The sequence below is a fragment of the Alosa sapidissima genome, chromosome 7 (genome assembly GCF_018492685.1).
Source record: "Alosa sapidissima isolate fAloSap1 chromosome 7, fAloSap1.pri, whole genome shotgun sequence".
Taxonomy (NCBI): domain Eukaryota; kingdom Metazoa; phylum Chordata; class Actinopteri; order Clupeiformes; family Clupeidae; genus Alosa; species Alosa sapidissima.
In genome coordinates this window covers 14,496,215-14,511,214 of record NC_055963.1, presented here as the reverse complement: position 1 = coordinate 14,511,214, position 15,000 = coordinate 14,496,215, and the positions used below count along the sequence as shown (strand labels likewise).

Sequence of the window (15,000 nt, the reverse complement as noted above, 5' to 3'; positions counted from 1 at the left end):
CGAGGAGAGGAGAGGCGAAGAGAGGAGGGAGTGGAGATAATGCCAGCGGAGGAGGCAGCCCATTTGAGCTGGAAAATGATTCTCATCAGGCATGCAAATCCCCCTCGATGGAGAGAGAGGAGAGAAACGCACAGCAGAGCGGAGTGGAGCGGAGGAAGAAGAACTTCAAAGCAAGAGTGCATGGGAGAAGCGACAGGGAGAGAGTAGGGTAGGGAGATGTAGAGAGATGGAAAGAGGAGAGAGATGGAGGGGAAAAGACAGGGAGAGAGAGAGAAGGAGAGAAAGAGGGAGGGAGGGAGAGAGGAGAGAGATGGAGGGGGAAAGACAGGGAGAGAGAGAAGGAGAGAGAGGCTTAACACTCCTTTATTGAAACAATATCAGGTGTTTAACCACTACACAATAAAAACATGTTAAAAACACATACAAGTTACAAGTTAAAAAGAAACATCACAGGGCTCGCAGAACAGATTCATATGTTGAAAGAGAGAGAGGGAGGGACAGAGTGAAGGAGAGAGGGAGCTCTCTGATCAGACTTTCAGTCCTATCTTCCTGCTTCCTGTTTGACACACTTAAGGGGGGGGAGAGAATTTGATTAAAAAATCTGAGAATCTCTCATTTCCCTGAAAGCTCCTCCAACTCCATTCTCCAGCGATCCTGTCCTGAGGCCACACGTACGGTCGTGCATTTAACTTTATGGGATATTTATATTCGCACACATTAGGCCAGATTAGATGGGCCCAGCATCCCGAGGGATGGGAAGATAATGGTCCTGATGATGGACATTTGGGGAAATGAGAGGAGCTGGCGGTGGTGGCGGGAACCCCCTCGGAATGCTTCCATGATAAGCTGCTAAACGACTTCATCTCCAGCACCAACCGATTGGGCAACACAAAGGGACGTGTCTGCAGTCTTTATATGAATCTCCAGCATGCCTGCCATAGACACACACACACACACACACACACACACACAGACACAGAGACACACACACAGAGACACATGCACACGCACACACACACACACACACACACACACACACACACATACACTCACACTAATAAATACAGACACACACATACGTAGACACACACACACACTTTAATATACGCACACACATACAGTACTGCTATCTCTGTCTTTAGCCCAATTCCTTTCATTGCTTTTCACTTCCAAATCCCCCCATCTCTGTCACCCCCCCTCTCTCCCTCTGTCACCTGTCTCTCTCTGTCTCTTCCTCTGTCACTTGTCTCTCCCTCTCTCTCTCCCTCTGTCACCTGTCTCTCCCTCTCTCTCTCTCTCTGTCACCTGTCTCTCTCTCTCAGTCACCTGTCTCTCCCTCTCTCTCTCTCTCTCTCTCTCTCTCTCTCTGTCACCTGTCTCTCCCTCTCTCAGAGCCCTGGCTCAGGTTGTGGATCTGTGAAAGGAGTGGAAATGACTCTTGAATGGTGTGGGATGAGCTCAGGGGCGTCTGCAGTGTGGCTGGGAGACAGAGAGGGTCCATATTAACGCTAACCATTAACGATTTAGGAGATTAACTAATGCCTCCGCTTTAAAATAATTGGTTACACTTTACTTGACAGTATCGACATAAGAGGGACGTGACACTGTCATGAACGTGTCATAAACAAGTCATAAATGTTCATGACATAATGCTTCTGTTATTAAGTGACATTCGGTTTTTGTCATAACAAATTAGGGTTAGGATTAGGGTTAGGGTTAGAGTTAGGGTTAGGATTCATGTGTCATGACAGTGTCATGTCATCTTATGTCGATACTGTCAAGTAAAGTGTCACCGAATAATTAAATTAAATTAAATGGGGTGTCGTAACAATTGGTAGTCTCAAATTCAGATACACTGCATGGAATGGTAACAATTATATTTAAAATTGTTCATGGTACCTTACAAATAAACAAATAAATAAATAGATTAAACGCTCCATTCCATTCCAATATTCCATTTTCTGAGTGCCAGATTGATTTTACGAATGGACTCTGAGAGATTTGAAGGAAGTAAAGGGTATGGCTAACATGCTAAGGAAGTAAAGGGTAGCAGAGACTCATACTACTAAAACACGCATAGATTCATAATAAAATCAGTAAACACAATAAATCCGTAAATCAGAATAAAATCAAAACACAAATCAGTTTCACACTAAAACTAACACCCAGATATCACTATTTTGTCTCCTGGTTTGTCACATAAATGTTGGTCATAACATACATAAGATAAAAGACAATATATCCATTTAATTATCTCACACACACACACATGCATGCACGCGCGCACACACACACACACACAGGGATGTGGTCATGCACTCCACTGTCAGGCTAACAGCTGATAAAATGTTAATGACATTAGATTGATTGATGAGGTCACATGGTATTGATCGATCATGTCATTAAATGCCTGTGTACAATTTATTTTCAGTGGAGCTCTGTAGGTTCATATTGACTGTTAAATACATCATAGACAGACAGGTGGTTAATATCGACGGATATATAGTGCATCATAGACTGAAGGGGAGTTCATATTGACTGATATTGACTGACCATACATCATAGACGGATAGGTAGTTAATGTGGTATTGATGAACAGATGAGACAGGAAGTAGGTCCTGTGGTTGAGGCCTTTGATCAACACTCACATAACCATTCATAGGAAACTCAAAACATCAACTAATTTGCCTAAACACTCACAAAAGACCTGGGACATATGTACAGGTGCATTTGTATTAGAACATTAGAATATCATGGAAAATTCCATTGCCCTACCCAGACTCAGGTGATTAAAGATTAAAGGCTCAGGAAACCATTGGTGATGTTTTGACTTAAATAGCTACTTAGAGCTTATCTCAGGTTGACATTTCTGTATCATACATTTTTTTATTCTAATATTTTGAGATTCTGGATTTTTTCGATATTCGATAATGATATTCGTTTTGATCTCCGATGAGATTAAAACCAAAAAAGGTTTGAAATATTAGACGTTATGTGTTATGAATCTAGATTATATGAAAGATTTACTTTTTGAAATAAATTACGGAAAAAGATAACTTTTCCATGATATGCAATTTTTTTGAGATGCACCTGTAGACTGAACATTCTCAGCAAATACCTTTATGTGTGTGTGTGTGTCGGGGGTATGGATACACCTCAAACTCAAACACACACACAGACATAAAGGTATTTGCTGAGAATGCAAACTCAAACTCCCATCCAACTGTACTGTGCATGATAACACACACTCTGACACTTCAAACAGACACACACACACACACGCACACACGCACACTCACTCACCTCAAATACACATTACAGGGTACTGTTTTTTTTTTTTTAAAGTATATATATTTTTTTGATCCCGTGAGGGAAATTTGGTCTCTGCATTTAACCCAATCGGTGAATTAGTGAAACACAAACAGCACACAGTGAACACACAGTGAGGTGAAGCACACACTAATCCCGGCGCAGTGAGCTGCCTGCTTCAACGGCGGCGCTCGGGGAGCAGTGAGGGGTTAGGTGCCTTGCTCAAGGGCACTTCAGCCGCGGCCCACTGGTCGGGGCTCGAACCGGCAACCGTCCGGTTACAAGTCCAGAGTGCTAACCAGTGGGCCACGGCTGCCCCATTTAAGTATATTTTTTTGGCCTTTTTATGCCTTTAATGACAGGACAGTGAAGAATGACAGAAAGTGAGTGGGAGAGAGAGTCGGGGTGGGATCCGGAAAGGACCACAGGGCGGGAATCGAACCCGGGTCGCCGGCATATACGGTGCAGGTGTCCCAGCCAGTCACGCCACGGCCGGGGCCACCACAGGGTACTGTTAATTTACTGACACAACAAGACTTACTTTGGTTTAAATCTTTTCTTTATTATGAAAAAGAGAAGTTGCATTCAGAGACACAGAGAGGCGCATATGAGAGGTGCTGAGAGGCACACACAAGAGGTGCTTTATTAGATGCAGCTGAGCGCTAATAGTTCATTCGTAGTGATTCGTGGGAGTGTGTGTGTGTGTGTGTGTGTGTGTGTGTGTGTGTGTGTGTGTGTGTGTATGTGTGTGACCCCTACAGCTCCAGCCCAATTCAGACCCACAGCAGCAGCTCCACATATACACTCCCCAAAGACACAACACGGCACATGCTCCCTCACCATTAAATAGAAATATAACACTAGCTAACACAGCAGAGGGGGAGAGTCACACACACACACACACACACACACACACACACACACACACACACACACACATACACACATACACACACACACACACAGCCAGCCACCCACCCACACACACACACACACACACACACACACACACACACACACACACACAACCACCCACACACACATACACACACACACACACACACACAGGTGTTGCAGAGGAGTTGTTTGGAATGGTAAAGGGGCAGTTAGCCCTGACAGAAACTGATAGGAGTGGGAGAGAGCAGAGCACACACACACTCGCAGAGGGAGAGAACAGTGCACAAACACAAAAGAAGAGAAGAGAGGAGGAGCAGGGAGGGACAGAGGGGTAGAGAGAAGAGAGAGACAGAAGAGGGACAGAGAGATATAGAAAGGAGGGATAGAGAGAGAGAGAGAGAGAGAGAGAGAGAGAGAGAGAGAGAGGAGGGAGAGAGAGGAGGGTGAGACAGAGACGGCAAGTGGATTTCTAAAGGATAAATAGCCATGCAGACCCTCCTGTTCTGGTCAGGGTATCTCCTGTGTGTTTGTGTGTGTGTGTGTGTGTGGGGGGGGGGGGGGGGGGGGTACTCAAGTCTCTGAGTCTATGTGGGTGGATGGATGGCACTTAACAGAAACTACTACCATGTTAACTGACTGAGAAGAGAGCACACACATACACACACACACACACAAACACACACACACACACACACACACACACACACACACAGTTCTTCGCTTCACACGGGGGCCTATTGTGGGAGAGAAGCTGACCTGTTCCAAAGCAGGTGCAGCATGCATCACCTCAGTGGGTCATGTTTTATCTGGCCTGCAAGGGGCACCAGGACACTGGGTCATCTACAGGTGAACTAGCAGAGAAGTAGGCGCTCAGGATTCTAGAGGAAACTACGGCACCAACACCCCCCCCCACACACCTGCAGAGAGGGGCACTGGACATGGGAGGCAGGGAGGGATTCCTATCATCACAAATAAAATTAATTTTCTCAGTTTTCATATTTTATATGGAGGGGGGGCTTATTTCTTCCTCAGTTTTGGAAGGGGGGGGGGTCTTCTGTCCCATTCTCCACCTCATATACCCCCCCACCCCCACTCTGACTCCCTCACATAGTATAGAACCCCAACTCCCACCCACCCACCCCCGTTCACATGGTATAGGCCACCCCCCTGACCCCACCCCACCCACCTATGGTATAGATCATCCTCAACCCCACACACACACACACACATGGTATAGGCCACCCCCTTGACCCATGGTATAGATCATCACATGGTATAGGTCAACCTGCCCCCACCCCCCCTCACATGGTATAGGCCACCCAGTAGATGAGGTTGACCACGGCGAAGGTGGCGGGGAAGACGGCACGGGCGTAGATGTCGATGGTGTCGGCGTCGATGGGCTTGAAGGCGCAGCGGCAGCACTTCTGCTCCTCGCCGCTCTCCCCCCTCCTGGAGCGGCTCCCGCGGCTGGACGTCTCGCCCTCCCCCACCCCCGAGCCGGGCGTCACCGCCCCCGATGCATCGCCCGAGCCGCTCCGCTGCCCGCGCTGTGGTCGGTTCTGGATCAGCAGCCCCTGGTTCATCCCGGCCACCGACAGCGAGAACAGAACCATGGCCTGCTTCCCGTTCTTCACTATGGACTGGAGAGCGCGCACACACACACACACACACACACACACACAGGAGGTGTTTCAGGTTTCAGGTTTCAGGTAATTAGATTGCATGTTAAGAGTGAGCAGATTATTAGATGAATGGACTAACGGACAGTAGAGTAATCAGATCATTAGAGGACAGACAGAGTAGACAGGTCCAGAGGTCCCATGTGATTAGCATGGAGGATGCAATGGGTCTATGGATCTAGTGAAGTTTGAAAAGATTGTGAATGTGAGATTTAGCCTGTTTCCCTGTTACTGTGTTGACTCTTAATCTCTGTATGACAGGAAGCCATTAGGACTGTCAGACAAAGGAGAAGAAAAAAACGCACAGTCCTTAACATAACCCTTTCCTATCATGCATACACTACTGTGCATCACTTCTTTTACTCATTCACATATATTACTACCTCTCACAGTATTTAATGTTTTATTGCTTAATTTGATCTAATTGATGTTGTTTTTCAATTAAATTATTATCTATTGCAGTCACTGCTCAGGTCTTGTTTTGTTTTGTCCCTGTGGTGTCCTAGTGTTTATTGTTGTTGTTGTTGTTGTTGTTATTGTTGTTGTGGTTTATGAACCGCACCTCTGCATTCTGCTTGTCAGTCTTGTCCTTCTTCTCCTTCTTGCTGTAGTCGGCGTTGTAGTGAGCGAAGGCGTACTCGATGAGTGCGGCGAACACGAACACGTAGCAGATCCAGAAGTACACGTCCAGTGCTTTAATGGCCGTGGCGCGCGGGAGAGACGAGCGGGCACTGATCATCAGCGTTGTCATGGTGAGCACAGTCGTGATTCCTGCAACATCACACATGTGCTCACTACTGAACCTGAGAGACTCAAAACATGGTGCTGTGGGTTAGAACTGTGGGTTAGAATTGTGAGATAGAACTGTGAGATAGAACTGTGGGTTAGAATTGTGGGTTAGAATTGTGAGATAGAACTGTGGGTTAGAACTGTGGGTTAGAATTGTGAGATAGAACTGTGAGATAGAACTGTGGGTTAGAATTGTGGGTTAGAACTGTGGGTTAGAACTGTGGGATAGAACTGTGGGATAGAACTGTGGGTTAGTGGGGCTCTGGTGCCACTGATTGGAGATTATTCTGGTGTGGTAACTAGCTAGTGGGTGTACTAAGGCTGATGCTGATGCAGCAAGTTGTTAGGCTATGTCTGGGCGCTTTAACAGACTGGCAACTGTTACACTCTCCTGAATAGTAGTTTAGGAAGGTGTGTGTGTTGTGTGTTGTGTGAGGATTCAGTGTAATGTCTTGGCATCATCTGCAGTGTTTGAGTCTCTTCTGAGAGAGCTGTGATTGGATGTCTTACCCAGGGAGACTCTGGCAGGCACAGCTGACTGGCTGATCCAGAAGGACACCCAGGACATGGCAACCAATAGGATGGAGGGCATGTAGGACTGGATGATGTACACGCCTCTGTTCCGCCTCAGCTGGAAACGCAAGCTGAGACGCGGAAACTGGCCCGCTGCAGAGAACAAACAAACAAACAAGCAAACAAACAACAAACACACTGTAATCACAACTCTCACACAGACAAACTGGCTGAAAACTGAAGACAGAAACTGGCCCGCTATACAACAAACAAACAGACAAACAATAACAATAAACACACTGTAATCATAACTCTCTCACAGAGAGAAACGCAGGCTGAGAAACTGGCCCGCTATACAACAAACAAAGAAACAATAAACACATTCACTATCATCAGAACACACACACAGACACACACACACATACACACAAACTCTCGCTGACCTGATTTGAAGTTCATGGTCTCGGTGTGGAAGCGGTAGTGGGTGATGGTGAACTGGGAGAGTTCCAGCTTGTCCAGCCCGTGGATCTGCTTCTGATTCTCTGACCAGTAGTACACAATGTCCTCAGAGGAGTAGCCATCTACACACACACACACACACACACACACACACACACACAAACACACACACACATATACACACACACACACACACACTTTTATATGCAGTTTGTGATTCAAACACTCACACACGTTTTAGATGCATTTTGTGATTCAAACACTCACACACGTTTAAGATGCATTTTGTGATTCAAACACTCACACACGTTTTAGATGCATTTTGTGATTCAAACACTCACACACGTTTAAGATGTATTTTGCGATTCAGACAGATTTTCACCATTCTTTTCCCTCTCACTTACTTGCTCTCTCTTTCTCTTTCTCTCTCTCTCTCTCTCTCTCTCTCTGGGACTCCTGTCAGATACGGACACTTATCTCTCTAAAGGGCATCTTTATTCTCAGCCATTCCCATTTCCGGACGCCTGGGATTGGTAACGTGCTTGTCTCATTTCCTGTGGATTAAAAGCTGTCAATCAAGCTTCCTACTGCATCTCCTCCTTCACATTCTCATACACCTAATTATTTTTCCCCTTGGGGATCAATAAAGTATCTATCTATCTATCTATCTAGAAGAGAGCCTGGGTTCTTTAGGACAGGAGCTCTTTAGGGCAGGGTTATAGCTTGAGTTCTTTAGGACAGGGTCTGGATTCTTTAGGACAGGTTTAGGGCCTGTGTTCTTTAGGACAAGCCGTGGGTTCTTTAGGACAGGGCTTGGGTTCTTTGGTGCTCTGCTAGTAGGACTTGACTATGATTGACACAAAAGGGTGGGGCTGCCCCGATGCAGAACACACTGATTTAAAATCAGCGTCCAGAGACGGGTCTGATTGGACCTCTAACTGTGGATTTCCAAAAAAAATCTGATTTTCTTGCAGTCCAGACTTTCAAAACTCAATCTGTATATAATCTGTATCTGCCAAAAATTGGATTTGTACTAGTAGTCTGAACAAGGCCTATGGTGTAATGTGTCCAGCTCTAATAGGTTCTATAACACATTGGGTGGTGTGAAGGGGCAGCTATAGCAGGTGCAATAACACACTGGGTGTTAGCACGCAGCTGTAAAGTGTCAGTGAAGGTCATTCTGACGCAGCTGTAAAGTGTTAGTGAAGGTCAAAGTGTTAGTGAAGGTCATACGCAGCTGTAAAGTGTTAGTGAAGGTCAAAGTGTTAGTGAAGGTCATACGCTGCTGTAAAGTGTTAGTGAAGGTCAAAGTGTTAGTGAAGGACATTATGTCACTCACAGCTCTCCAGGTCCAGCATGCACTCCTGCTCATCCATGGGGTACTTGGTCAGGTCCATATCACACGCCACAGTGGATGTGATCCTGTGGGAGCGCGCACACACACACACACACACAGACGTGCGAAACACACACAGAAACATGATTACACATTCAATCTCAGTGACACACACGTACACATTCTCACATGCACATCACACACACACGACAACATATTCAGCCTCAGTTAAACACACACACAAACACACTCACCGGCTGCTGTAGAGGATAACTCCGTCAGGCTGCAGGCGGATGAGCTTGTTCTCCACGGTGACATCATGGAACCAGGCGGACTTGGCATTAACGATGAAGGTGTCTGGTAACCAAAGCTTATCCACGAAGCGACTGTCCAGCCCCAGAGTCTTATTAGTGTGGTTATACGACAGCCGGTCATCACGCCAGCTCTGACGAAGGAACACCGTCATGGTGTAGTCCTACCAGAGCACAGAGACACCGGTGAGACACACGCACACGCACACACACACACACACACCATTATAATTATTATTACTACTAGTAATATTACTATTATTATCTATTATTTTTTATCTTGTTTTGTTTTTATATGTGAAGCATTTCGGATCAGTTAATTTGTGTTAAATGTGCTATATAAGTAAAGTTGACTTCAGTTTACTTAATATGGTTACACAAAGAACACAATGAGGGGAAACCCAATGGGAGCTCATTTATTTTGAGAAGGAGAGAATCCTCATACAGAAATACATATTAAGTGGAAGAATACTAAGCAAGGGATTTCAAAGCATTCCTCTTTATAGGCTATCTTGTCAACTTTCCCAGGTCCTCTCTTGTGCATTCTAATCTTAAACTCCCACTGGTTTTCTATGGAGTTCAATTCAGTGAACTGAGATAATCATGGGAGAAACTTGATTTGGGTTTAGTAAACCATTTTTTGTGCTGATCTGGACATCCATTTTGGTTCAGTGACCTGCTGGATGATCCAATCATGACCCACTTTTAGTGTCTTGGCAGAGGCATCCAAATTTTGATTTAAAATGCCAAGGTTTTTCCTGGACTTAATTATACCATGAACCATAAAGAGGTTCCCAGGGCCTTTGGATTAAAAAAGGCTTTCTCCAGTATAGTCATTCTTTTGTGTAAGCCAAATCCACCTTGAAGGTTCATTTCTCTTTTCATCTGACCATAGAACATGATTCCAGGCAAAGTTTTTTATTCTCATAATACATTTGCTTCCCTTCAAGGTTGGATTTTCCCTCGTTGTTGTCATTGTGGAACTAAGATAAAACGGCCAAATGATTTTTTTTAATACCCCTTTTTACTCATCTTTACCAGGGATGCCAATAAATGTGAGGGGCACACACACGCACACACACACGCACACACACACACACACACACATACCTCAATGGAAAGGGACACTAATGACATTGTGGGGGAAAAACACACACCTACACACACCAACACACTCACACAGGGGACACCAAGGACACCATGAAAACACACAATACACACATACACTCACACACAGACACACATGCTCAGAGAAGGCATGGATGAAGGATACCATGACACCATGAAAACACACAATGCACATATACACTCACACACAGACACACATGCTCAGAGAAGGCATGGATGAAGGATACCAAGCATGTGCGCGCGCACACACACACACACACACACACACACACACACACACACACACACACACACTCATACACATACACTAACACACAAACGCACACATGCTCACACATACACATACACTAACACACACATGCGCACACGTACACACACACACACATGCATGCACACACACTCATAGTGAGAGAGAGGAAATGTATCAGGAGGGAATGTTATGTGTTACAGTATGTTTTATGTCCTCTCTGTAGATAATATATCTCACCACTGAAATGTCCTCTCCAATAACTCCATTTACAGACATCTCCATTTCCATAGATTATATAATGTCCACTCCTACATAATATAATGTCCTGTCCATAGATAATATAATGCCCTCTCCATAAATGTCTTCTCCATAGATTATATAATGTCCACTCCTAGCCCTCTCCATAAATGTCTTCTCCATAGATTATATAATGTCCACTCCTAGATAATATAATGTCCAGTCCATAGATAATATAATGCCCTCTCCATAAATGTCTTCTCCATAGATTATATAATGTCCACTCCTAGATAATATAATGTCCAGTCCATAGATAATATAATGCCCTCTCCATAAATGTCTTCTCCATAGATTATATAATGTCCACTCCTAGATAATATAATGTCCTGTCCATAGATAATATAATGCCCTCTCCATAAATGTCTTCTCCATAGATTATATAATGTCCACTCCTAGATAATATAATGTCCTGTCCATAGATAATATAATGCCCTCTCCATAAATGTCTTCTCCATAGATTATATAATGTCCACTCCATAGATCAGTGGTTCTCAAATGGGGGTACGTGAAGGCACTACAGGGGGTACGTGAGATTTTAAAATATACATATATTTAAAAAAGAGAAACCATGCAAACATATTAAAAACAATTATTTAATAAATATGTCAGGAAAATATAAGTTCATAAAATGAATTTTATATTTCAGTAGGCTATTCAATTTCATTATCCTATACTGTAAACCCAGAGTCCCCCCCATACCACTATGGTTCGACCCAACCTGTCACATGCCACCCGCCATCACCTATCAATCACTGTCAAAACTCAAACGATTCATTCATTCATGGTTCATTTTATAGTTTTAAATGATTCATTCATTGATGGTTCATTTTATAGTTTTAAATGGTCATATGGTCACTGTTTTCACTACATTAGATTGAATAATTTGCAATAAATTTAGTCATGGATTATTAAAATTAAAATGTTCAAAATATTTTTTTCCAAATGTTTGAATTTTGTATGTGTTTTAAGTCTTTTTTTCTCAACTAAAAATGCTTTGCGCTGGTTAGGGGGTACTTGGCTGAAAAAATATTTCACAGGGGTACATAACTGAAAAAAGGTTGAGAACCACTGCCATAGATAATATAATGTCCAGTCCATAGATAATATAATGTTCTGTCCATATATTTTATAATGTCCACTCCATTGATTATTTAATGTCCACTCCATAGATACTATAATGTCCTCTGTACTGTCCATACAGTAGATTATATAATGTCCATTCAATAGAAAATATAATATCCACTACATAGATAATATAATGTCCACTCCATAGATAATATAATGTCCACTCCATAGATAATATAATGTCCTGTCCATATATTATATAATGTGCTGTCCATTAGGGTGAATCATCCGCCTCACTTTTTGAAAAAAAATTGAAAGTCAATCTGTCCCTAGAATAATTTTGTTCCAATAACCAAATAAAACTTCCATGAGAAATTTTATTGAATTCTATTGATGTTTAGGTGGCCCACCGAGCCTCTGAAGTTTCCAACTAAAGACGTCCATAAAGCTAGGCTGTAAATATCCTTTTTTCTTAAATAACGCCAAAAATAATGGGTCTAGCCCTATAATGTCAATGGAAATTGAATATAAATATGGACTTTTCGCATCATTTGGTGTGAGTCGTGTGTCTCTATCTTTATTACTTCCTGAGATATGGCAGTAGTGTACATTTTCGGGGAAGATGCAATAAAATTGCCTTTGCCAGGCATTTTCAATAAACAACATGAAGGTAAACTATCAATAAAAGCTTGCTGTCATGGGTTTTGCCAGTACCAAATTTGAATGCTGGAAAACAATATATGTGGTCAGCTAATGCCTTATCGAATGAACTAAATGAGGCCTGGCGGTAATTTTTCATAGACTCCAGAAATAACAAGTCCTCCTTGTTCTTCACCAAGCTTTCAGCGTTCTCTTGCCACAGAGAAAAAGTCAGTTTTTCTCCACCTTGAATTTCTTGAATTTCCCCTTGGGGATCAATAAAGTATCTATCTATCTATCTATCTATCATCTTCTGAAGTTTCTCCAGTGTAGATGGGCTGGTCCGTCGTTTCAGTGGGATAGCTCAGAGTTTGGCATTTTCATCCAAATCAATGCCATTCATGCCATTTGGGGGCAGCCGTGGCCTACTGGTTAGGGCTTTGGGCTTGTAACTGAAGGGTGCCCACATCCACGGCTGCCCACATCCACGGCTGAAGCTCCCTTGAGCAAGGCACCTAACCCCTCACTGCTCCCCGAGCGCCGCTGTAGCAGGCAGCTCACTGCGTCGGGAGTAGTGTGTGCTTCACCTCACTGTGTGTTCACTGTGTGCGGAGTATGTTTCACTAATTCAAGGATTGGGATAAATGCAGAGACCAAATTTCCCTCACGGGATCAAAAGAGTATATTATACTTAAAAGTTTGATGATTTTTTCACAGGCTTTCCTTTCTGATATCAAAGCAATGTTGGCCTTTTTATAAAAGCTGGACACCTGGGACAGTACGATATTTGCTGATTCCCACTTTGTCCTGTTTTCTGATGAACCATCCGAAAGATACCACACGAAGCAACTGTGGATCCAGTGATAATCGAGTCATCCTGAACAAGGCCACTGCCCAAACCAAATATCCAAGAAGATTGTCTTATAGACAGAGTACATTTTGAAGACTGTGGATTGACATTACTAATACACTCTCCACTAGAAGCCATGTTGCAAGAAAGTTCATGTAATCCTGTGCGATACAACTACTACTCTACACTAAACAAAATAGTCCCACACATGTAGCCTATATCTGATTTGGAATTATGAGATTTTTATAACACCATAGCAACAACAGTTAAATTAAATGATTAATGACAAGTGTTACAATACACATTAATGTGTTTTTCATTAAATTAACATATTCAAAATAGAAAAAAAAAAAACGTTTTTCTGAGAAAAATCACCAAAATATGTATGACAACATAAAGAAACCCAATGTGTATCCAATGAGCTGTGTGCTTTATGCCCTTAATACAGTTATTCAAATAACTACTGGCTAAAACATTGATAATAGTGAAATAATGTGAAATATACCCCCATAGTCCCCCATATTGCGAGGTGATTTACTGAATTTGGCAACAATTTTGACCATTCATAAAGGTTGATGGTGGGCCACCTAAGTATTATCCAATTTCCTTCAAAATTTACCAGGAATGTTTTTTCGCTTATTGGAACATAATAAGCATAGGGACAGATTCATTTGCATATGTCAAGGCGGATGATGCACCCTACTGTCCATATATTATATGTGCTCTGCATAGATAATATAATGTCTACTCCATAGATAATATAATGTCCTGTCCATATATTATATAATGTGCTCTGCATAGATAATATAATGTCGACTCCATAGATAACACACACACACACACACACACACACACACACACAGACACATACAGTTTGAGAGAACTGCAGCAGCTCTCCATAGCACAGTGAGCTGACACAACAGTGAGAGGAGGACACCTTACCATGTTGGCTTCTGAAATATGATCAATGCTGGCCACTTCTATCGCCATGGCTACATTCACTGGTGGGCCTGTAAAGAGAGCAGTGAGAAAAGAGAACTCCCCCTACGCACCCCTGTACGCACACACACACACACTTCACTCTACTCTCCTCACTCCTCAAATAGTCTCTTCTTAGTCTAGAGCTAATGTAATCTATAGAGCTCATTTATAGATGTAATGTAATAGCTCTGTGCTATAGAGCTAATTTCATCTAGAGCTAATCATTAGAGTTAATGTAATAGAGAGTTAATCTATAGAGCCCATGTTATTTATAGAGCTAATCTACAGAACTATTGTCACACATAGAGTTAATTCATAGCATTTATGTCATATATAGTCGATCTATACAGCTAATATCATATATAGAGTTAATATATAGAGCTACTGTCATCTATAGAGCTAATGCCATATACTGTATATAGAGTTAAATTTATAGAGCTAATATCATATAGTTAATCTATAGAGCTAGGTCTCATGCCCTGTGGGCCATCACTCCT

At 42.9% G+C, this 15,000-nt stretch overlaps 1 protein-coding gene across 2 annotated transcripts in view; it reads right to left on the bottom strand.

The window, feature by feature from the left end:
* Positions 1-5,394: 5,394 nt before the first annotated feature.
* The window catches only part of gabrd (gamma-aminobutyric acid type A receptor subunit delta), a 27,393-nt gene continuing 17,787 nt past the window's right edge, over positions 5,395-15,000 (bottom strand). The window contains exons 3-9 of one of the 2 annotated variants that reach the window (XM_042098844.1): positions 14,465-14,532; positions 9,237-9,457; positions 8,986-9,068; positions 7,631-7,768; positions 7,185-7,340; positions 6,448-6,656; positions 5,395-5,846 (exon numbers count right to left, since the gene is read on the bottom strand). In XM_042098844.1, the coding sequence (XP_041954778.1) occupies positions 5,508-5,846; positions 6,448-6,656; positions 7,185-7,340; positions 7,631-7,768; positions 8,986-9,068; positions 9,237-9,457; positions 14,465-14,532 (1,214 nt within the window). In that variant the 3' untranslated portion in view covers positions 5,395-5,507. Of the gene's footprint in view, positions 5,847-6,447; positions 6,657-7,184; positions 7,341-7,630; positions 7,769-8,985; positions 9,069-9,236; positions 9,458-14,464 lie in introns of both variants that reach the window. The other variant, XM_042098845.1, reaches the window with a different exon arrangement.